Here is a 24,077-nt window from a genome sequence, read left to right as displayed (position 1 = left end):
TCACTTCAGGCGTTAAGGGATATAGGCTCTGGTGTCCCGAGTCTAGAAAGGTGATTCTAAGCAGGGATGTTACTTTCGATGAATCTGCTATGTTGCAGCAAGTTCCTTCCAAGGAGAATGTGGAGCCGAATGCCCAGCAGCAGGTGGAGCATTCAGAACAGGCAGAGGTTGAGACTCCCTCTATTCCAACCAAGATTGTTCAGACAGTCAGCCGTCTTGAAGATCAACCCGTTGATCAGGATGTTATTACCGAAGAGGAGGCTCCATTACAGGAAATACCACAGCAACCAGAATCCATTGCAACTAGCAGACCGAGGCGGGAAATCGGGAAACGTGCTCGATATGTTGATACAGTAGCTTATGCACTTTCAGTGATAGATGATGATGTCCCATCCACTTACCAGGAGGCAGTGCAGTGTACAGATAGTAACAAATGGAAAAAGGCGATGGATGAGGAGATGGGTTCACTCTCCAAGAATCAGACTTGGGATTTGGTTCAACTTCCCAAGGGCAAGAAATCTATTGGCTGCAAGTGGGTTTATGCGAAGAAGGAAGGTACAGGATCTAAGAAAGTCAAGTTCAAAGCAAGATTGGTAGCCAAGGGTTACGCACAGACAGAAAGTCAAGTTCAAAGCAAGATTGGTAGCCAAGGGTTACGCACAGACAGAGGGAATTGACTACAACGAGGTGTTCTCCCCTGTCGTCAAACATTCGTCGATCAGGATCTTGGTAGCACAATTTGACCTTGAGTTAGCCCAACTCGATGTCAAGACTGCTTTTCTACATGGAGATCTAGATGAGGAGATCTATATGGCTCAACCAGATGGTTACAAAATTGCAGGAAAGGAGAATTGAGCTTGTAAACTGAAGAAGTCACTGTACGGGTTGAAACAGTTGCCGAGATAGTGGTACAAGCGCTTCGATCGGTTTATGATGGAGTAGGGGTACACAAGAAGTCACTTTGACCATTGTGTTTACTTCTGCAAACTCCCGGATGGATCATTTGTCTATTTGCTCTTATATGTAAATGACATGCTGATTGCATGTAAGAGCAAAGTGGAGATTGACAGACTAAAGGCTCAACTCAGTAAGGAGTTTGACATGAAGGATCTCGGGGAGGCAAAGAAAATACTCGGCATGAAAATTCAGCGGGACAAGGTGAAAGGCACAGTTTGTTTGACTCAGACGCAGTATCTGAAGCAGAGATTTGGGATTGACGGGAAAGCCAAACCTGTCAGTACACCTTTGGTCGCTCATTTTAAACTTAGTGCATCAATGTCGCCACAGAAGGAAGACGAACGGAAGCAAATGGCTCAGGTTCCCTACGCCAATGCAGTGGGAGCTTTGATGTATGCTATGGTTTGTACGAGGCCAGACATTTCACACGCAGTTAGCATGGTCAGCCGATACATGCACAATCCAAGGAAAGAACACTGGCAGGCTGTGAAATGGATTCTACAGTATCTTCAGGGTACTGTGGATGTTGGATTGAAGTACGAGAGAAATAGAAAACTTGGTCAGCATTTGGTTGGTTACGTGGATTCCGATTATGCTGGTGACCTAGATAAGCGACGGTCGACTACAGGGTATGTGTTTACACTTGCCGGAGGGCCAATCAGTTGGAGGTCAACATTACAGTCAACGGTGGCTTTGTCTACTACAGAGGCAGAGTATATGGCAGTGACAGAGGCTTTCAAGGAAGCTATTTGGGTACATGGTTTGATTGAGGACTTGGGAATTGTTCAGAAAATGTGGAGGTTTTTTGTGACAGTCAGAGTGCCATCTGTTTGGCGAAAAACCAGGTTCATCATTCCCGCACCAAGCATATCGATGTCCGGTTTCATTTCATCAGCGAGATTGTAGAGCAAGGGGATGTTCTTCTTCAGAAGATTCTGACTGCAGATAACCCTGCGGATATGCTCACCAAAGTGGTTACAGGGATCAAGTTCCAACATTGCTTGGACTTCATCAATATCTCTCGAGCAGTGCGCACCTAAGGGCGCGGAGGGGCAGTGTTGATTCAATGATTGTCGCCAAGGTGGAGATTGTTGACTTTTGTGGCTCCAACCCACGCCTGCATTTACTCAGCAGACAAAGAGCCTCCCAAATCTTCATCTGATATCCTCCAAAAATCCTCCTCAGCATGCTTTGGAGTAAATGAAGGAAGACTTTGTGGCAAAATTGTGAGTAATGAACAGGGTCTCCTCTGGCTATAAAAGGAGACTCCTAGTTCTTATCTTTGTATCAGAAATCAGAGAAGAGAGTGATACACGAGTGGATTGTGAGGCAATATTGTGTGAGTTTGAGTGATTGTTGTAATACTCCTCCAGTAAATATAGTGAATCCGCTGCCCCTCCGTGGACGTACCCGATTATTGGAGAACCACGTAAATCTTTGTGTTTTCTCTGTGTTGTGTTGTGTGTTTGTGTTTGCTTGGTTTAACTCTGATTCAACACTACAACTGGTCCTGAGTTGGGTAAGTTCATTTCGAAGAATTCTAGGGTTTTGAGTGCAAGTTTGGAGAAAAATTTGATACCATGCATTGATATGATCAAGAAAACCCTCGTAAACGATAAAAACAATCAGGATTTGATTATGGTTCTGCAGAGGCACCGTTGGGTCGTCTCCAAACCTGAATCAAAATTGAAATGCAGCATTGCCTTCTTGGAGAGCTGTGGGATTGTTGGGTCCCAGCTCTAGATGCTTTTGAGGTCGAAACCTTGGCTTTTCTTTCAGAAAGAGACGGCTCTTAGGGACTTCATTTCGCAACTTTTAGATATGTGGCTTTCTGTTGATTCAAGGATGTTGGTTCATGCTGTGCACACAGTTAGTGGCATAAGTGGTGAGACTTTTAGTAGGAAGTTTGAAATGTTTAGGAGTTTTGGGTTCTCAATGGATGACTGTATGGATATGTTTAGGAGGGCTCCGAGAATACTTACGACTTCTGAAGATAATTTGAAGTTTAAGATTGATTTCTTCTTGAATGATATCAAGTTGGACAGGTGTGCGTTAATTAGTTGGCCTGTTTGCTTATCGTACAGCATGGAGAAGAGAGCAATTCCTCGTTATAGAGTTTTACATGTTATCAAGTCCAAGAGGCTGTTACAGAAGGGGCCAAGTTTTCTTGACGTCCTTCGTTTTTCGGAAGAGGAGTTTCTAAGGAAATTTATATCAAGGTTTAGAGATGACGGGGAGGAACTTTTGATGACAAACAAGGGCAATCCTTTGGATTGTTGACTCGTTAGTGTAATAATAGGAAATCTGAACCCTTAAACTATCATGACCGATTCTTTGGGGTTGCTTAGCTGTAAGAAACCTCCCTATGGGAAAGCCATGGGCACCTCCTAAACCACAACTAGAGTCAGAACTCGGGTTTTCACCACACATTTCCCTCAAGGCCCAACTCCGAGTACTCTTTTGAAAAATTGCTCGTATTTTGGTGTTTAAAGTTGGCAAGTTCTAGCTTTATGGTATGCAGTGTACTCTCGTGGACAATTTTTTTAACATGATAGCATGGTTTAATAGCCATAAGCAATTACTGTATTGTACACTGTGTTGAACCATATGGGAATGAGGCAGGTTAAGGGTGACTTGGTTGGATGTGTAATTTGCTGAAGAAGTGGTCTCAATTTCCTAAAGAAGATTATCGACAACAAGTGGTACCTTCTTTGATGAGTAAAAAAACTAGACTGGATATGAAAGGTACTTCCTCGTTACCCTTTCGTGTCATGGTGTTAATATTTTTCTGGCAATATTGTTCTTATTTGTTTTCGGTGTGCTCCCAGGACACGAGCTTGAATTAGCGCTCCCATCTTGGGAGCTTACAGTAGCTCGCTTCTAACTAAGATGGGATTTTATCAGGTTGTTAAGACAGTAACTCTCTTACTTTTATGGGAGTTAATTATGCCATTGTGAAAATACGATATCTGGGCTCGTATTTTTTGTGTCCCAAAAAAAAATGAGGAATGTTAATATCCATTTGCTTATATTTTTGCCCATAATTAGCTTTGACTGTTTGTCTATGTTATGTTTTTCTATTTTTCTCAAGTTGATGTGCCTCACTTTAATAAGACTCGCACCTCACCTTGCTCGTAACAATGGACTTTTGGGGCCTCAGTGTGCGCCTAGCAACAGACTTTTGGGACCTCATTACTATGTACCATTCTCGTCCATTGTTGAGTAAGGAATATCTTTGCCTTGAACCTAACAATGAACTTTTGGGGCCTCATTACCATGTACCATTTTTGTTCGTTGCTAATTGAGGAATATCTTTGCTTTATATGTGACATTTAATTTCCTTCACTCAATCCTGGATAGCCTACACCCTCGCAAACATAAAAAACATACACAAAGAGGCATAGTAGTGCAAGTGGAATTCCAACTGCTAGCACTAACAATATATATTGCATCGTGCATGTTATTTGAGATATTTGTGAGATTGTAAATAATTGCCTTGTGCAAAGTACTTTTAGGAATTGGCTTGAATTTATATTTGTGAGATTTTAAATATATAATTGCCTTGTGCAAAGTACTTTTAGGAATTGCCTTGAATTTTGGTAACCTCCATTTGGAGGAGAGTCACATCCGTCAAGGTTTGCACGCGAAACTATATTTTATTTGTTTGGATTTGTGGCTTAAGTCTGTTCGGACGCTAGGGCATGAAATTAACGCCGTTAAATTAGTTTAAACTATTTTCCGGGCTCTGCTATATAAAGAGATGTTGGGGAGTGCTAGGCTTTGTGCCTTGGGTGTGATATTAGGGTTTTGGGTTTCTCTTTGGGTTCCACAAGGGTTTTGTTTCGCTTTGGATTCTGCCTGAGTTTTGTTGCTAATATTGTTTGGTGCTTTTCGAAAGTGACGGATATAGCCGACTCTTTGTCATCTATCTTCGTTCTGGGTGAATCCTCTCTTGCTCCTTGCATGTGGAGTACGTTTACGCTTATAATCAAGCTGAACCATGTAAATCTTTGTGTCCTTGTTTGATAGCTTGTTGGTTTGTTTTTTCTCTACTTGTCAATTGTCATAACAAAATGGTATTAGAGATCAGAGTTTCATCCTATGCATTCGTTTGTTCTGCTTGTACTTATTGTCAATGGGGGCTTTGTAACTTGACACCACATGCTCGAAGAAGTTGGGTTTGGGTGTTTTTCAGATCAAATTTTAGATTCTAAATACTTGAAAGCCGGTTTTCATCTTTTATTGCAGCATGTCTATTTGCTTCTACTCAAGTTTAAAATCTATAATCTGTAGCCAAATTTGAAGTTATAATCTAAAATATGTCATTACAACTATCGTAAAGACGCCTTTAGGTTCCATGTTTTATAAAAGTTACTCCCTCAATTCCTTTTTAAGTGTTAAGTTTCTTAATTCCAACTTATTTAAGAGACATCACCATTACACCTTTCACATACAACTTTGACCTCCACTTTCTAAAATTATTGTCCACTTTTACCTATTAACTTTTCAAAAGGATAAAGTAATAGTTGCACAAATTTTTACCCAGTAATTTTTTAAAATTGACTACTCAAATTGGAATACTTGACTATTATTTGGGAATGTAGGGAGTAATTTTTCAATTTTTTCTCGTTTAAATAGAACCAGTTTTTTTTTTTGTATGCAGCTCATAATTGCTAAATATGTTTATCTGCTTATACTGTAATCCAAAGTTTACATCTGCAGTAAAGTTAAGATAATAGTCTCTTAATAAATATGGTCACCGAGTCATGCCCACATGGGTTGTCAGAGAAGGGGCTCTCCGGAGATGGGGTTGAGAAGGGGCTCTTCGGAGATGGCGTTGTCAGAGATGGAGGATTCGGAGGGGGAAAGGTGTTTTGTGTGTGTGTGTGTGTGTGAGAGAGAGAGAGAGAGAGAGAGAGAGAGAGAGAGAGAGAGAGAGAGGTTGTGTTAAATGGTGTAGTGTCTGCGAAACCGGCGCCTAAATTATTTTGTAGATATGGAGTGGATTAATTATATCCTTGTTTATTGATTTTTTGGATAATTGTTGTTGTGCTAGACTTTTGAGGATTTAGGTCCATATCAGTTATACTGTGAGAAAGTCTACTTGCAGAACTCTGGACACAACTGCATCTAGAGTAGTTGTGTCTGGAGTTGTGGTCGAGAGTTGTGTACGTAGCTCATTCCACATAATACTATTGGAGACCCATTTGTATTTTCGAGGTAGTAGTGCCCTATTTAAAATTTTCCTCCTCACTTGTGCTGATTCTTTATTCCACTGAAATCAGACATGGCATGGCTAATCCTGTTGTATTACTTGTCTTCTCAACCGGCCAACAATTCCACGATATTCAGTTCTCTGCTGAACAAATCAAAAACCATATTTCACCTCTTTATCTTCTCCTGCTTTCTCTACTCTTGATAAGTATGGTAATGAGTTCATTTTCAACCACAAACCAATTAATCCTTCCCAGGTTATCCACAATGCTTCAACGTCATTGACCAATGGGCAGAATGAAGTTGCCATACGATGGAAACCATCGAGAAGAGGCGCTGTGAAAATAAATTGTGATGCATCCATGAAAAAGAACAATACCACGGCATCTATAGCAATCATTCTACGTGATTGGAAGGGAAGACTAATAGATAGTTTTGCAAAAAGAATTCAAGCCGCCTCAATTCTACAAGCTGAAGAATGGCTATTCGATATGCTTGTGCTTGTGTTCTGGCAAAATTCTAGGAACTTGTTGAGCATTTAGATCCAGGGAGACAATGAAGAAGTTATTCAGCTCTGCATCTCGGGGACGATCCTCCATGGGAGTGTGCCCCTATAATTTTCAATATCCGAGAAATGGCATTGGAATCTAAGTTCTCTCTCTTGGTGTCCAAGGAAAGCCTAATGAAGCTGCAAATGTTGGCAACTTGTGGTCGTATGATATCCCTGTTGTAGAGAGATTTGTGTTAGCGGTTTGCGCAATTAGTCTCAATTCCAAAAAAAAAGACATCAAAGCATCACTAAATGCAGCTTTCTTCAACTGAAAGGAGGCTTTCTGGCATTTCATCTTTCTTGATTTCCTAAATGGGAAGCTCTCTAATCTTTCCGTTAGAATTGAAGGGAATAATGGTTTTGAACAACCAGACTTATTGCATTTGGTCATCGGATTGAACTTGTTTGGGTTATTAGCAAGTCCTTTCGACTTCACCCGTAGTTCTTTGTTTTTGATTAGGGATTTCACCGGAACTTGGCTACCTGAAATTCTTGCCCCCTTTCAATGTGGTTTTAGAATAAGAAATCCACCAAAAGGTATGCTTGATTTTTCATTTTAAATTTCACTCTGTTCTTTGCATTCAACCATTTACTTGCACAGTCTATGCTCGTAGTTTGTGCGTGATTGGAAGTAGAAGTGTATATATCTGAAGGCGCATCTTTTATTCAATCATTTGTTTTTCTCAAAACTCCTTTTTATTTTGCATTGCTTTCTAGATTTTTCAGCAGACAATCTTATTCTCATATTCTGTATTTTCGGATGGCATGTGCGCATATATGCATGCAAACGGACTCATGAAGGGCTACAACTCCGAACTTTCACCTGGGTATTCACCCCTGATGCTACATTTTTTAGCTGGGGGAAAAATATTGTTGCGGGTAATTTGAGATATTCGTAAGATAGGAAATTATTGCATATCGCCAGAGGAATTCCGTTCTTTGATTGAAATGGAACTTTTTCTCCGCTTCGGACTACTGCCCGGTTAATGCTCCAGTGTAGTATGCTGCTTTCATAAGAGACCTGAGAGCGAAAGCGGCAAATTTGTTTGAAGGGTCAGAGTATTAGCACTCCGTTCTCTATAAACCTGGAGTAGAAGTAACCAAAAACTTCATCTTGACCATCTGATAGCTTAATTAATGGAATGATTTATGCTCTCAGACTGAGTTTTTTTATGTTTTTTAAGTGTTCTGCTTCATAACTCCAACTTATTAAGAAAACATCATTATTATACATTTCATATCAACTTTTACCTCCACTTTTCCTACTTACCCTCTATGGAAATATTATCATTACACTTTTACTTACTCACTTTTCAAAATGTAATCTACTTTTAGGTGGAAAAATGGAAAATGTACCAACTTTTACTCACTAATTTTACAAAATGGACACTTATTAAGGGACAACCCAAAATGAAATACTGGACTTTAAAAAGGGGACGGACGGAGTATTAATCAAAAGCCAAAACTACAAATTAATTCGTAAACAGAATACCGGAAGAACAAAAGCCGGTAGAGAAAGCTAGATCCTTAAGAACCCAAATTATAACTGCTGATCCGATCGACAACAGACCTTAGAAATGCATGAAAAACCCAAAACAAAAAATAACGGACATGAAACTGACATTGAAGATAAAGATACCCTAAGAACTTTGAAATCGCTAAGTTTGATTATAGATGACGAGATGGTTGAGATACCCTACCATTGGCTACATCACCACATAAATAAATAGTAATTATTTAATAGTCCAGGTGTAGAGACCTGTGTTTATTTTTAATTTATTTTATTGAATATTGCTACTGTGTGTAATTATATAATAAATAATTTGGTGAGCTAGAAAATTTTCTATGTATATACGTGCATATATGTAGAGGTGTTTTTGGTTGGTTGGACTCGAGTTTGTGCGCCTTGGAACAAGAGTGTTGGGGGAAACACGTCGCATAACCTTTAAAAATGGTTACATTTATTTTTATGGCACATGGTGTTATAATTTAACTTGTTACTAAATAAGAGGACTTGAGAGAGTATGTTAGTAAGTTGAGGGTGTGTTGTGTAATAGTTACACTTAAATGCCGAAATGGAAATATGGAATCAGGGAGACGATTCCTCATTTTCATTTTCTTCTTTCTTTTCTTTGCCTCTCTCTCTCTCTCTCTCTCTCTCTCTTAAACACTCAACAAACCCTAGACTTCAATCCCAAAATCGGATGCCAAGATTCGAGAATCTCGCAACAAGGCAAGAAGAAAACGCGTGATCTACGGACAAAGGGCTATGCATCTATCTGAACAAAATCTCAATCGGCCAACTTTGGAGTTCCTAGCAAATTCGGAGATTTTCATTTTTGAGGTAGGATTCTTGCTAAATGCTTAAATATGGGAATGTATAGTAAGATGTGCTTTAAATTCGTGATATTGTGTGTTTTTCCCCAAAATTTTAGGAAGCTCTAAGTGTATATGCTATATGTACCTTATATATAGATATATATCATGGGTATAAAGTTTTTCATGATTTAGCTGGTTGTTACCAGATTATGTGATTTTTACTATGTTGTGCTTGTTACGAGTGTAGTGTGCTGGAGTATATGATCATGTAGTATGTTGTTCAATTTTACCTGCTTACGAAGTGTACGATATAATAAGGAATATATATATATATATATATTAAAAACGATTCTTGTAATTTGACACCACGCTTAATAATGATTGAACTTATATTTGCTCCCTTGCTTCATAATATATATTGTGAAGATGACAGTTTTCACTAATGGCTAAGCAGATTCGAGATTATGATTAGATTGTACGATCTTTCTCATAGTTTTGGATGATTTGGTATTGATACTTGTTATTTAGGCTAGTGAGCCACGTATTAGAGGTTGACTTGACCATTTTATTCTTGTTGTGTAGCTGGAAACATATGGATAACGAGTTTATCCGTCGGTGTATAGTCCGTAAACCCGCACGGGATAAGGTGTTCCATAGGCCTTTGGATTAGTAGCCTATAAATTTGGATGATTAGGGACCTGATCAGTCGCCTAGAATTGGTGCACAACTTGTTAATTTGGACTGCCGGTCTTATGTGCTCTTATTTTCTCCTATTGACTTATAATTTGATGTGTTTTATGTTTGAAGGATTTTGGATATATGAGATGAGATGAGCTTACGTGGTTTGGTTATAACTTGGTATTTGGAGATTTGGATTATTATCTGAACAGATTATTTTTATCATTATTTCTGTTGGATGCTTGAAAAGTAAAAGTTACTATGTATTCATTTGTTCTAAGTTACGATATATCCAATGGTTATCTTTTGAGGCTTAATAAAATGCAAGTTTTCTTACAATATTGCGTATACTAACAAATTGATCTGTTCAAAAAGAAGTAGGCAAGGACAAATTATTTTGTGTATTGTGCATTTTGCTTGTGTTCTCTTATCTTCGCCTTTAGCATGTTTCCTATTGAGTGTTGACTCACGTTGTATAATCCAACCTTTTACAGGTAAGGCGGTGGATCCGAAGACATGATCGATTACCGGATACCATTTTTTTTTTTCAACGGAAATAGTACTTGAATTAGAGTTAAGAAAGTTGGGGAAAAATAGTTAATTATCCATCCATTTTTTACATCTTACCATTGGAGAGGGGTGGGTTCTATTTTACATTAAACTAACTTTTAACCACTTTTTACATCTAAAATAACTATCCATCCCCTTCTAAAATACATCCCCATTGGGGATGCTCTAAGAACAAAATCTAGGGTTTCTCTTGTCATCAGAGTGCCGCTCCTCTGTTCAGCTTCGATCACCCTATCCTCCGTAGATCTCTCTCTTCTCAGACTAGCTTCCTACGCTCTGACTGGGTCTCTCTCAATCGTTGTTGCCTTCGCATCCATGTCCGACTCCTCGACCATCGACGTATGTCAGGATGCCCTGCTCTCTCTCTCTCTCTCTCTCTCTCTCTCTCTCTCTCGGATAGCTTGCGTTCAGGTATAAAACTTGCCTCTCCGACATGTATCTATATATATTTATATATATATATATATATATATATATATATATATATATATATATATATATATATATATATATATATATATATATATATATATATATATATGGGAGCTGATAATGCCAAAACCACTTTTGTTTCTGCCAAAATCTTTTTTGTTCCTGCCTAAACTCATTCATTGCATGACTTAATTTCCCTCTACTACACAACTTACTTTACGAAAATGCCCTTTCAAATCCGAACGATTATTATGGAATTTTAAAAGGGTATTTTCGTAAAGTAAGTGATGTAGTGGAGGGCAATTAAATCATGCAATGAATGAGTTTTGGCAGGAACAAAAAGAGTTTTGGCAGGAACAAAATAGTTTTGGCATGATCATTTCCCTATATATATACATACATACATATATATGTATGTATGTATGTATCTTTGCACAAATTCAGATATCTCTTTATTTATGATAGTATTTGTTTCTCTCCGATTTATAACGAGTCTGTATATGAATGTCTCTCTCAATCTAAAATATGCAAAAAGTCTCGCCATACCTCAGCTTTTATTCTCACTACATCAAGTTCGTTTTGTAATCTGCGATTTCTGTGTCTAAATAATCTAGGGTTTGTAGAATTTGTTCTCTCCTACCACAGTTTTTTTTATCGGGCGGATTCGGGTATGGTTTTAGTATTGTGTACCGATATCCCCATATCTGCCCCGTTTCCATTCCTAGAGAAAAACATAGCGTGAGGGATGGCGGAAGGGGATGAGGAGGACGATAATTGAGTTATTTTCTTTTTCTCATAGTAAAGTGGGTTTGTGTGTTCTGTGATATCTCCCATCCAGAGAGAGAAGTGAGAAATTTTTAAGTTTGTGACCTGGTTTGCAAATAATTGTGTGAGCTTGCTTTAACTCACAAGTGGTTTGACCTTGTTTCCATTCATCAATATGCAATTCCAGTGGACAAAAGTTTGTTCATGTGGTAGGGGAGAAAAAATTGCTGCGAAATCTGTATTTATACATGTTCTAATCATCAATATGAGCTACCCTTTCTTGGGTTTCATCTCTCCTGCTTTGGTTTCTTCTCCCGTAGTTTAGATAGTCCTCTCCTCCTCTTTCATCCCCGACTCGGTTTCTATCTTCTTTTGCAGCATGTTTTAAGAACGAGATGTTTAGGTTTTCCTTTATGTTTTCGTTGCTCCACTAAGTGTCGTCGGGCAATTCTTGAATGAAACATTTTCCAATGATGATAAAAAACAAGTGTTATCAACATGCTCTTAGAAGGTGTTAAGGTTTTTCTTGTGTTAATAAGTAATTTCTAAAAATCTAGAGATGGATTTGTAAGTATTTTTTTTTCTTTTCGTGGCATTTTTAGTAATTTGAATGAGTGTAGGCAGCAATTGTTTGGCAATAACATGATCACTTTCAATTAACTTGCAGGTGGGATCCCTAGTGATTTCATTGTTGTTCACCAACCCCAACCCCAAGCCGACATGCAAGAGAAACTACAAGCGCCCATTGCCCACTTTGACCTCGAGAACGAGAATGATAGCTACATAAATGCTGCATTCCGTTCATCCAAGGAAAGCCAAGCCTATCTATTCATGGGGAACGAGTATGTGGTGTTTGACTATTCTCAAGGCCCCTCACGAGCCGAAGTGGTGGAGGGACCCCTACCCATCTGCAAAGGGTTTCCATTCCTTAGGTTCACATTCTTTGTAGAGTATGAATTAGACGTAGCTTTTGGATATGGTGAGAATGAAGCGATCTTCTTCTTAGGAGATGAATGTGTGAAGATTAACTATAGTTCAAACCCGAGTCATGACATTAAACAAATCACTGAGATGTTCCATTTCTTGCAATGTACTCTGTTCGAAAGCGACATAGACGCTGCACTTGAATCTTGGAAAAGTAATGAAGCTTTCCTCTTCAAAGACGACCAGTGTGTTTGTATAAACTATAGTTTTGATAACTGCGGCCTTGTCGGCACCATCTGTCCGATCGCTGAATTCTTTCCTATTTTGAAAGATACCTTTTTTGATAGTGGAATTCAGGTGGTGTTTGCTAAGAGCATAACTAATTGTCTTATTCAAAAAAGATCGCTGGGCATGGATCAAATTTGGTTCCCTCACCAGACGCTTTGATACTCCTTTCCTTCATATTGGCCAAATGTGTCCCTCTTTAAGAAACATCTGGTTTGGATGGTCATGTTAGTCATTACGGCTGTGTCCCAAACCCTTCCATTGGAAATACAAGACGTATTTACAGACCGATGGAAATGGAATGGCTTAGAGTACTATGCTGGTTATTTTTCTCTCCTTAATGCCAAAAAGTACACTTGTCAAGAAATTAGTGCATGAAAACTATCCCTAGTAGATTATAGTGACGTGAAGTAAAGGAAACTAAAAAGTATTTTCCTTTGCGTTTTCATTTGTTATAAGAAATTTAAGTGAAAGTTGAAAAGCAGTTCAATTATGTAGAAACTTGTGTAGAAATTGCATGACATGTTTTGAGTTAAAACTAATCATAGTGGGAAAGTCAGAGACATGGGCCCCACAACATGCTCACTAGTTGAACACAATTAAAATGCAGAAAAGTTAAATATTCCTATAGTTTCTTTTCCTTTCCCTGCGATTGAACAAGAGGCCAAAAGGTACTGTATTTTTGCATTCATTCCTTTTCCCCTTGACATTGATACAAGTTGAGGAAAAGATAAAGTGCTACTTAATGTTTAGAGTTTGTGACAGACTAGGTCTTGAACGTTTATATGTTCCAAGGACCATCGTATGCTAAATCAACTGATGTTTCTAGAGAATTATAGGTATCAATTTGAGACAAAGAGGATTTTTTTCAAGCCTTAAGTTCATTTAATTTTTGTTGGTGTTGAATGTTATCTTTGGCTGCTAAGGAAAGAAAGCTTCGTAGCGGGAAGTACGTTGATTTTGCAGATCTCTGTAGGTGAATTATTTTTCCCTATCTTTTGGATGCTTGTATTATATTCTGCAAAATGGATCTCTCTGATTTCGTATATAAGCATATCCATAGAAGTTGCGTGGTATAATCTTTCAGAGAACTGGAAGAAGCAAAAGCACTAGTCCAGAAGCAAAAGGACTGGAAGAAGCAAAAGCAAACAAGTCCAATATTGGAAGCTGAAATTCATTGAAGCAATTACAAACAACTCAAAAAATTTCTTTGGAAATAAGGTTAACACTCTGTGTGTGTGTGTGTGTGGTGGGTGCCCACGCCAAAATTGTAATCCCAATCTCACTTTGGATGAACACTGAGGGATCTTGCGCATACAAGGGGTATAATAACTTTGCCTCAAGGTGACTAGTCTTTTTTATTGTAGCCCCCTGGCTCGTGATGCGTGGAAGTTGAGCTTCCTTTACTGATGTCAACCAATTGCCCAACGTTGGAAGGGTTTTGTATGAGATTTTGAGTCATATTTGGGTCCTCGCGGGTTGGATGGGTGTCACGTAGTCTGGTGGTAGAGAATGTCATTGTCTCTCAACACCACGACAGCTGAGTGCTGGGGGTGGTTTTGGTCGTGCAAACTGCAAAGGTAGGGATGGGCATTGTGTCATGTCCAGTTGTGTTTACAGGTTTCGTGTTGTTTACAGGTTTCGTGTCTTTTAGGGTTCGTGTCAAAAATACATGTTAACATAATTGTGTCAAATATCTTGACACTAATCAAGCATGAATTTAAAAATCAAATCTCCTTAGAAAATTTTAAAGAGTCAAAACTAATCAAGTCGTATGACTCGTATCGTTTTGGGTTAATGTGTCGATACAAAAAATTTAACAGTTATCCGTGTATTGCGGGAATCAAATCCGTGTTCAACCCTTTAAATAAGTTCTAAGGACCATCGTACATTAAATTAACAGATGTTTCTAGAGAATTATAGGTATCAATTCGAGACAAAAAGGATTTTTTCAGTCCTTTGCTCTGAAATTTTCATTTAAAGTCCCCCTGTAAGTTCATTTCTAATATATTATTTAATGATGCTTTAGATTTTCGTATTTTCGATGTTTGCTCCTGTACGTATTAATTCGCAACTTTGTGATGACTCAACTGGGTTTGGGTACCCTAGACTGTTGTTTGCTTCCTAGTTTCTATTTATAATATGGTTCTTGGTTTACCCAAAAGAAAAAAAAAAAAACGAACTTTGGGTAGTGATGGAGTTTGTTGAATCTCTAATGTTGTTCCCAAATTTGAAACTTCATATGTTTTCCAACAATTTGTACTAAAGACCACTGAACTGCATGTTTTCAATGTCTAGATCAATAAAATGATCTGTTTTCACTGTGGGCTCCAGGGGTGCTGTAATGCACCCCCTCACTACAAACTCCAAGTGCGCAAATCCGGCCGTCCATTGTTCGGATGGACGGCATGGATTTGATCTGAACAACGAACGGCTTGGGTTGACTGTGTTAAGTTGGAGTACGTTCTTTCTCTACCCTTTTAAGCTCATTTAGTCAAATTGAAAAAATCTTACCTTCTCATGAAAATAGGCTGCCCAGAATTGTGTAGTAGCACGATCATAGGCATCAGAAGGTAAAATAGAAGGTCCTGTCTTCCATATCTCATTGATGTATCGGACATTGATAAGAGACTCAGGAATAGGTTTGTCGTCGTGAATAAGAACCGGTATTTTCTTGTGAATTGGGTTCGATTTCCCCACCATCTTATCCCTCGCAAGGTTGATTTTCTTTTCAATCCAGGTTGTTGTCCTTGATTTACAGTTGGATGCTTGTTTCTAATAGTTGGAATATCTCTCACAGACCTTCCCAGGCAATTGGCCTTCTCTCAATCTTATGTTTCCTGGATTAAGTGCTTTCAATATTTGGCACGTTTGGGGCTACTTTCGTGAAGCATTTTGTTCATAGTGCAATCATCAGAGGTTTTCGGGGAGTTCCAATTTGTCTAATACGTCCTATTTTGTGAGAACATATAGTGATATGAATTATGAAGTTTCTGGATGTGCATTGAGGTTTTTTTTTTTTATCTGCTTCATTGAGGTTAGTAGATCCAACATTTTTTATATCTCGACACTTTGGTCCCTGCCCCAGGGGAAGTCTGCTTTGATGGTCCATGGTGCTGGTGTATCAAAGACTGTAGTGCATGTTACAACACCTAAGCCCAATAACAAGTGTTGTATTTAATGAGTTCTCACACCGCATTTGTGGAGTAACCTAGAATAATTAACCGCGTTGTTTGATTGCTAAATTTTATGCTTCACATTTTCTCAAAAACTACTCGTATACTCCAGCTTCGTGAATTTACCATGGATAGATGCATTAGTTATGTGGAAATTCTCTTGACTTTCACCATTTACTGCATAAGAGAATGAGAATGGTTTATAAATGACGCTTCAGGCCTTTGATGGTAAGAGAAACGCAAGAATTGTTTGTTATACTAGTCCTGCATGGCTACAGGCATATAGAACACACAAGAAAGTTATGAAATTGGGTTTCATACAACCACTTTCCATCTGTCTGAACAAATCAAATGCTTTTCTTGTGTGTGCATGCTGAGCACAAGCAATAAGCATTGCATTACACATGCCCAGATTCCTATCGGGTATATCTTCAAAAACCTGATAAGCTCCTTCGATGACCCCACACTTTGAGTACAAAGAAACCAGATAACTACCCACAAAGCTCGATGAATCATACCCCATTTTTAAGCACAAACAGTGTATTTAATTTGCTTTCACAATTCAAGAAGGGTAGAATTGCCACAAACCCGTTATCACATTCGAAAAAGTAAAATCGTTAACATCCAAATCCTCCCACAATGCCTGCTTAAAAAGCCTCAATGCCTCATCATCTTCACCCAATTGCGTGTACCCACATATCAATCCACTCCAAGAAACCACATTTCTCACCAGCATACCGTCAAACACTTTTCGTGCATCTCTTATCTCCCCACATTTCGCATACATATCAACTACAGAACTCCCCACAAACACATCGCCATCAAACCTGATCTTCAAAGCAAGACAATGAACTGATATCCCAAACTCACACCACAAAAGCATCCCACAAGCTTTCATGGCGCTAGGAAAATATATGGTCATTGGGCCGAAAACCTCAATCAAGCATTCGGAGAAAGAATTCAATAGATAACAAAGGAAGCTCATTTTTAGCAAAACAAGAAATGACAGCTCCAAGTAGTGAAAGACTTCACTTGGATCTCTTCGAAAACTCGGCGGGAATCAAGTGGGAGTTGGGTTTTCAGAAAGAGAAGTTGATGAGGTAGTGAGAAGTGGGATTGCTTGGAATCCTGTTTTGATGATGTGGGCATGGAGTTGAAGGCCCTTAGGGAGAGTTCTTGATCGGGTTAGAGAGAGAAGAAGGTTTGAGATGTTTTTATAGTTGTGTTCGAAGGTGCATTGGTTATTCAACGGGGTTTGTGGAATTTTGTGGAAGGAAAAGTTGAAGTTGGAGTTTGTTGTTGGGTATTCCTTTGAGGAAGTGGATGAAGCATTAGTGCTTTAGCTGTTGGACTTTGAAGGTTCAAGTAAGAGATTTGGCCATGGTTGTAAGGGAACTTCGACAGTATGTTCTTTCCCGGTTGTTCAATTCTCTCCGAATCCACAATTGGGCCTCTGAAACCCTAATTCCGAATATCAACAGGAGTATGGAGGAACACAGCTTGCGAAGGACGGAGGAAGTATGGACCTGATAAAATCTCATTTACTGGCTTGTTTTGCGGATGCAGCCATTGTGGTCTTGTTGATATTGGCTTAAAGTATTTCAACCGTATGACTGCAATGTACTTAGTGGAACCAAGGCATGAACATTATGCTTGTTTTGTGGATCTTTTGAGTCGGGTTGCCCATTATTACAAGCAAAGCAGCTTATTTATCAAATGCCTTCACAACAAAAAAAAAAAAAAAAGAGGTTATCCCTGCCTTCTCTCTTCTCCAAAATTACTACTTACCCATTGAGATCGGCGGCATTAGCGGGTATCCTGAGGACCTATGACTTGTGACTCTCAAGCTTTCGTACGGAGCATGTCCAATGTTGACGTGTTAGCTAATACTTCAGGTAGTGAGTCGGTTCTGATGTCAGTTGGAGATATTGAGACGCCTTCGATCAGTATAGAATCAACTCTTGCGCATCAAGGTTCGATTGTGAGGAACCTCAGATCTAAGCGCATTATAGCTTTTAAGAAAGATGTATCTGAGGATGTCCTTTTCCTATGAGGACGTCCTTTTCCAGGCGCAGAATCTGCAACAATCACCGTCGCAAGATTAGAATATCGGATCTCACAAGGTGAAAGGAGAGGAATAAAAAATCACTGCTATAGAGGGTAGGATCACTGATTCTGGGGATGGAGGTCTTCAAATGGCGCGTTCATCCAACCACATGTTGAGATATATATCTTAGGTTTGTGCGACTCAAGGCATCTAGGACTAGGAGTGCTAACTCTTGTTTGGCTCTTTTGAATTGTGACGTGCAGGTACAAAATCTGCACAACATTAAGTACAATGGTACCGTTCAAGGCCTGAAGTATATATGGAGAACCGAGGGCCTGAGAGGGTTATTTAAAGGCAATGGTACAAATTGTGCTCGTATTGTACCGAACTCAGCGGTCAAGTTCTTCAGCTACGAGCAAGCTTCTAAGTAAGATTTGTTGGTTTCTTGACAAATATAACTATTCATTGATTACTTTTTTCTTTTGTTGGGTGTCCTCTTTAGTACTATTTATTTATTGTTCTTTATTTTGATGACTGATTCCAGCATTTTCAGTTCAATGGTTCTTGTACTGTTTGTGGAACATGATTTGTTCACGAGTTCCAAGCGAATTTAAATTGTTGGATTCGGACTATGTTCAGTAACTTCGGTTTTATGTCCATGTTTGTTTGTACTAGAAAAATGGCTACATTCAAGCCTCTTATGTGATTTATGGATCTCTCTTTACTGTGCGTTCACCATCTCTGTATCACTCATTTTCTTGACTTATTGCGTATCATGTTAGTTCTGCTGACTGTTCTCTGCTTTATACAACAGGGCTATCTTATTGTTTTACCAGCAGCAAACTGGCAATGGTATGTCTATTTAATTTTTTTATGTTTCATTGTTGTCTTGGGTTCAGAGACCTTATTTCAGTTATGTGGATATAAAGCACTATCTCAATAGTTTATACACGTGTTAAGTGGCAGTTGTTTGGTAGCTTAATAATTGGAAACCTAAATTAGCTTGTTATTTCGGATGCAAGGGTTTTCAGATTGCTGTTGCCCAGTGTTTGTAGATCTTCTCTTTCCATTTACTGGTTTTGTGGAGTGGAAGTTGGTGAACTGCCTGTCTTTTGGTCATCTTATATATTTTACTCCAATAAACATTTTCCAGTATTCTAATTGCACTAGGATCAAAAGAGGCAAACAATTGTTCTCCTTTTGTCACCATTCAAGTTTTTCTTATAAAGTTTTGGTTTCTTTGTAGAATTAACATTAATCCAGTAGCTAAGGGTTCTGCTCCTGCATCATGTGCAGTGGGGATATGAGTCTCCTTCTGTTTTAGGGGTGTTCCAGTTTCTTAAAAAAAGAACTTTTAGAAATGAAAGGTAATTTCAAGCTCAAAAATCATCTATTTTTTGTCTGGCGATATGCCAATTATAGTAGCTATTCTTATGGGAATGGGACTGAAAGAGAAGAGATACTTTTTTTTTGAAAGATGGACAAATAGATGTTTAACTCCTAAAGAAGCACTTATAAAATAAGCTCATTAATTTCTGATATTCAAAAGCCTCCTTGCATCCATGACAAGTTTATTCGCAAATAGTAAGCTATCTTTGATTTGTTGACATCTATCTGTATATGGAAGTTGACAAATATTATGGGGATCATCTCACATTTTTGCCACTGAATTGCAGAAGATGCTCAGCTCACTCCTGTATTATGCCTAGGAGCTGGAGCCTGTGCTGGAATAATTGCCATGTCGGCAACTTACCCAATGGACACGGTTCGTGGCAGGCTGACTGCACAGGTACTTAACTTTTCTTTATGGTTGATGATTCCCTATTGTAAGTGTCAAGGGTCTTGTGTCGAATTTTGGGTAGCTTCTCCCATTGTATTTGCAGTAGAATGACACCGTATTTCCTTTGTCTTACTTCTGCAGACAGATAAGTCTCCTTATCAGTACAGAGGAATGTTCCATGCTTTATCAATTGTGCTGCGGGAGGGAGGCCCACGTGCTTTGTACAAGGGTTGGCTTCCTTCTGTTATTGGAGTTGCAAGTCTTATTTTTTGGGTAACTACAGGGAAGGCAGGATTTTGTCTTTAGGGTGGCCAAGAACACGTCCGTAAAATATTATACTATAACCGCTACAGAAGCTCTATTTTGTAGTGATAAGCACTCAAGATTGTATAATCTTGGTGCTCAAATCTTCCAAATTGTGGCGTTTGTATATTTAAGTGGCTGTTTTTGTTAAATATTGCGCATAAGGTATTTTTGTAAGCGTTTCAAGTAAAACGCGAGAATAAGGCGTAGTTTGATGCCAAGGACGATCCTCAGGGTAACTGAGCACCCGAGGCCATGAGGTGCTGTGCCACCAAGTCTCACGAGTCAAGTGACGATGCCCCAGAGGTGCCAATGCAAGAAGGGCAGAGCAAGCACCTGAAATCTGCAGTTTTGCAGATCTTTATCGATACCTCTCATGTTGTTATCGATACCTTTTGGTCAATCTTGGTCCAGAAGTTGTCCAAACGTGAGGGTATCGATACCTTTCTCAAAGAGTATCGATACCAGTCTTCTATGGGGAATCTCAAATCAAAGGGTATCGATACCTATGTATAATGATATCGATACCTATTGCCTTCGACAAATGTTTTTGTTGCTATTTCAGGCTTTCCATTTATGGAAACTTTCCTTTAATAGGTAGCTTTTATGGGATTTTCTGACTTTTGTAGAGAGAGAAAGCCCTTGTGTATATATAGGGCTCTCCATCACAATGTTTGTACCTAGATACAATCTACTTTAAGTCTTTTATTTTCTTAGAACTCCATTGTTGCCTTTGAAGCTTTTTAAGTGTAATCTTTCAAGAACTCAAGTGTTGCTAGTGTGTTTAAATCCCAAGTATTAAAGTTGTTTGTATTGTTGGGATCCTTTATAATATCAAGTTTATTTCCGGTTTTATCGGTTAAATCTTATGCCTAAATTTCTTATCATGCTTAGTTCTTTGAGTATGTGTGAGTAGTCATTTAGGCTTGGCATCGGGGTGAATAACACCTCGTGACTTAGATTAATCTTGTCTTTCTCAACTCAAGACTAGAGGTTCGGTATGAAAAATGAGAAGGGTTCGCCTTTTATGTAACAAAACTTGGTGATGTTAATCTTTGGTGATCATGTGCTTGCTCACATGGTTCCGGAGCGATGTCTCGGTTTGTGTTTGCCAAGAGAATGAAAGAGCTCACTTGTTTTCCATACTACATTTCTAGTCTTTTAATGGTTCCATTGCTAAATCTTCCGGTTGATAGCCTATGCCGTGTGATTCAACCGTGTTTTCGTTGAGAATGGTTAGATGGCTTAAGTTACGGGTGTTAGTAACTCCAACGCCTTGCCGCTTGTTTAATCTAGTTAAAACTCATTTCTAGTCTTTTTCATAAGAGTATTTCTCCACCTTTCAAAGCAAAACCAAAAGTTGGCCGTCTAAACGCCGCAAACCTTACATCTACAAATCCTAACAAGCTTCTGTGGGAACGATTCCGGACTTCCGGATATTATGCTGACATAGACCTAGCCCTATGCTCGGGGTAATTCAACCTATTTTCAGCGATTAGGTTTGTGGTGAAGCATGTAGACAAAGATTAAAAATGTATTAGCATCCATGCATTCCCAGTGAAACCAAATTATAAAATCAATTATTCGAATTATGATAGCTGAAAATGAAAAAAATTGAAGGATTTGCTATGTCCAAAATTCAAATCTGACCATTCAAAAATAAAATAACTGAAGCTTTGAGTTTCACACATTTGACAAAACACCATTGCTGCACAATTCTTAGAATTCACTTTTTGCCCTTGATGCATCAATGAGAGAGTTATAAGTCATTAAGTCCTTTTAGGGAAATTTTATTCCTACTCATAAACGAGTAGCTTCTCAACTTTGTAGCTGGGCAGCTAATCACTGGCTTCCAACTATTCTCCTGCCTCTTATGGGCTTGAAGCCAAGTAAAGGTAGCTTACTATTGAGTTTAATTTAATTTAATTTTTTTGGATCAGCTGCTTGCTATCTTGTTACAACGTCGTCACATCTTTCAACTTTAGTACTTGAATTCAACATGGCTGTGGCGCCATTTCATTCTGGTCGTAGTTGCATTTTTATCTACTTGTACACTTGAAATAGACTTCCTGCAGGCACATAAGATTTTCCATTGCCACTATGGTTTGGAACAATATTCATTGTACACTTGATCTAAGCATAGTTTATGTTATTTCTTTTCGGATGTAGCATATCTATTCTATCTTTCTTTGTTGGCTGGGAAAGTTGAAGCAGGCATTCTATTGTATTTGTCTGTCATAAAAACAAGACCTAGAACTCCACCATTTGCCCCTTCCATAAACATTATTAAGAATTTTATCTTTCCTTCTTGGGTCATGTACACTGAGTTTATGATCTGATTTGGTATTTGCAGGTTCCATACGTGGGTGTCAACTTTGCCGTGTATGAATCTTTGAAGGATTGGTTGATTAAAAGCAGACCCTTTGGACTTGTTGAAGATTCCGAGTTAAGTGTGACCACAAGGCTTGCATGTGGAGCTGCAGCAGGAACTGTTGGCCAAACTGTTGCTTACCCTCTTGCTGTCATTCGTCGAAGGATGCAAATGGTGGGATGGAACAATGTGCGTCTGTTATCACAGGGGTTGGGAGGAGCAAGGCTGCACTTGAATATAATGGCATGATTGATACATTCAGAAAAAATGTTCGGCATGAGGGTTTCAGGGCGCTATACAAGGGTTTGGTCCCCAATTCAGTGAAGGTCAATCTTATATCATCCCCTCTTATCTTTCGTTTATCCAATGTTCCTTTGAATTCTTCTAAGCTCTGATTGATGTGGATGGATAGATTGGAAGCAACTTATGTGAGGCTTGAACATTATTTCATTGAATACCTTTATTGGACCTCTTCCAAAAAACCTAGTCTCCACATGATAGGGTTACAATCATTCACTGTACCAATTCCAATGATAGCGCAAGTGTTGCAGAAATATTTCGAGGGTTGAACCGTTGAAATCTCTCTCTCTCTCTCTCTCTCTCTCTCTCTCTCTCTCTCTCTCTCTCCTTGATCTGGAGCCATTGAAATGTCTGTTAGTATATTTGCTGGAAACATGTTATGGGTCCCACTTGAGACATAAATTGGCCGCAGTTTGACAACTTGGATTAGTTTGGAGGGAACTAAATCTAGTTGCTACAACTTCTAACAGAAGAGAGTAACTGATGAAAACAAGTAATCCTACACCGCATGGTTTAAAGCCTCAAAATTTGTATTTTAGCTTTCTTTGGAGCTATTCCACATATGTGCTACAAAAGGACTTGACACAAGGGGAAAAAAGGGCAAACTTCACTTATACCCATGTGGTTTGGGCAAGTGCAGTTATACCCTTTTGGTTCACTTTGTTGCATTCGCATGGGGTATAACCGTACAAGTGAAGTTTGCCCCCCAAAAAATTGGCAAACAGCAATGCAACAAAAAATGGCATGAGCAACAAAATCTTTGTTCAACAACACAACCATCTTATGAAAAATTCATGTAGATTTCTCCTAAACAAGCACAAAATTCACTTTCTTTTCATGAATCTTGCGCACTCCATCAAAATAGAATCAATTTGCAGGCACAACGAGGTGATTAAATCACTCTATTTCCTCTCAAGACATTGAACAAAACTATTCAACATTTAGTCTCTGGCATCTACCTCCTTCGCTGCTAGATCTTGTGCTATCTTCACGTTCTTCTGCAGTGCCTGAATATAATGTAAAGGAACAGTTAATCTCCTACTAATAAACTTTATTTTTCTACCAAACCTGTTTATTTTCTACTTGTATCTTTATATACTGGACCCTAAATATACGTCCTCTCGAAACAATTTAGTTTTCAAAGATTTCTCATAATAAAATATGAAAAACTACAAATGCAAAAATCTTGCCTGTAATCTCTTATCTTTGTCTGAAACCTTGGCATTCGCTATTCGACAACCTTGAATGCGCTTATTTCTCGCTTTTTAGTATGCAATCTTGATACAGGGTCTTTCGCTTCAAGAAACTTGTCATTCTCATTTTTCTCTTTCTCCTCAAAATCGATGCATTCTTCCCCGGATAATGAGAAAAATGAGGGGATTAAAATGAGATTGAGCTTGCCAAGA

The 24,077-nt window shown here is 38.7% G+C and overlaps 2 protein-coding genes and 1 pseudogene across 2 annotated transcripts; 2 read left to right on the top strand and 1 right to left on the bottom strand.

The window, feature by feature from the left end:
- Positions 1-10,460: 10,460 nt before the first annotated feature.
- Positions 10,461-12,856, top strand: LOC131303066 (albumin-2-like). The gene is made up of 2 exons (XM_058329854.1): positions 10,461-10,699; positions 12,153-12,856. The coding sequence occupies exons 1-2, from the start codon at positions 10,630-10,632 to the stop codon at positions 12,854-12,856; spliced, it is 774 nt and encodes a 257-aa protein (XP_058185837.1). The 5' UTR covers positions 10,461-10,629.
- A 3,426-nt stretch (positions 12,857-16,282) lies between these two features.
- LOC131303547 (putative pentatricopeptide repeat-containing protein At5g52630) lies at positions 16,283-18,204 on the bottom strand. The gene has a single exon (XM_058330463.1). It carries the CDS (start codon positions 16,853-16,855, stop codon positions 16,433-16,435), a length of 423 nt encoding a protein of 140 aa, XP_058186446.1. The 5' UTR covers positions 16,856-18,204; the 3' UTR covers positions 16,283-16,432.
- Positions 16,873-23,197, top strand: LOC131303064 (mitochondrial adenine nucleotide transporter ADNT1-like; annotated as a pseudogene).
- Positions 23,198-24,077: the final 880 nt, after the last annotated feature.

This window comes from Rhododendron vialii, chromosome 10a (genome assembly GCF_030253575.1).
Source record: "Rhododendron vialii isolate Sample 1 chromosome 10a, ASM3025357v1".
In the NCBI taxonomy this organism is placed as follows: domain Eukaryota; kingdom Viridiplantae; phylum Streptophyta; class Magnoliopsida; order Ericales; family Ericaceae; genus Rhododendron; species Rhododendron vialii.
The sequence above is the reverse complement of the archived record's forward strand: the minus strand, read 5'-3'. Positions and strand labels throughout refer to the sequence as shown.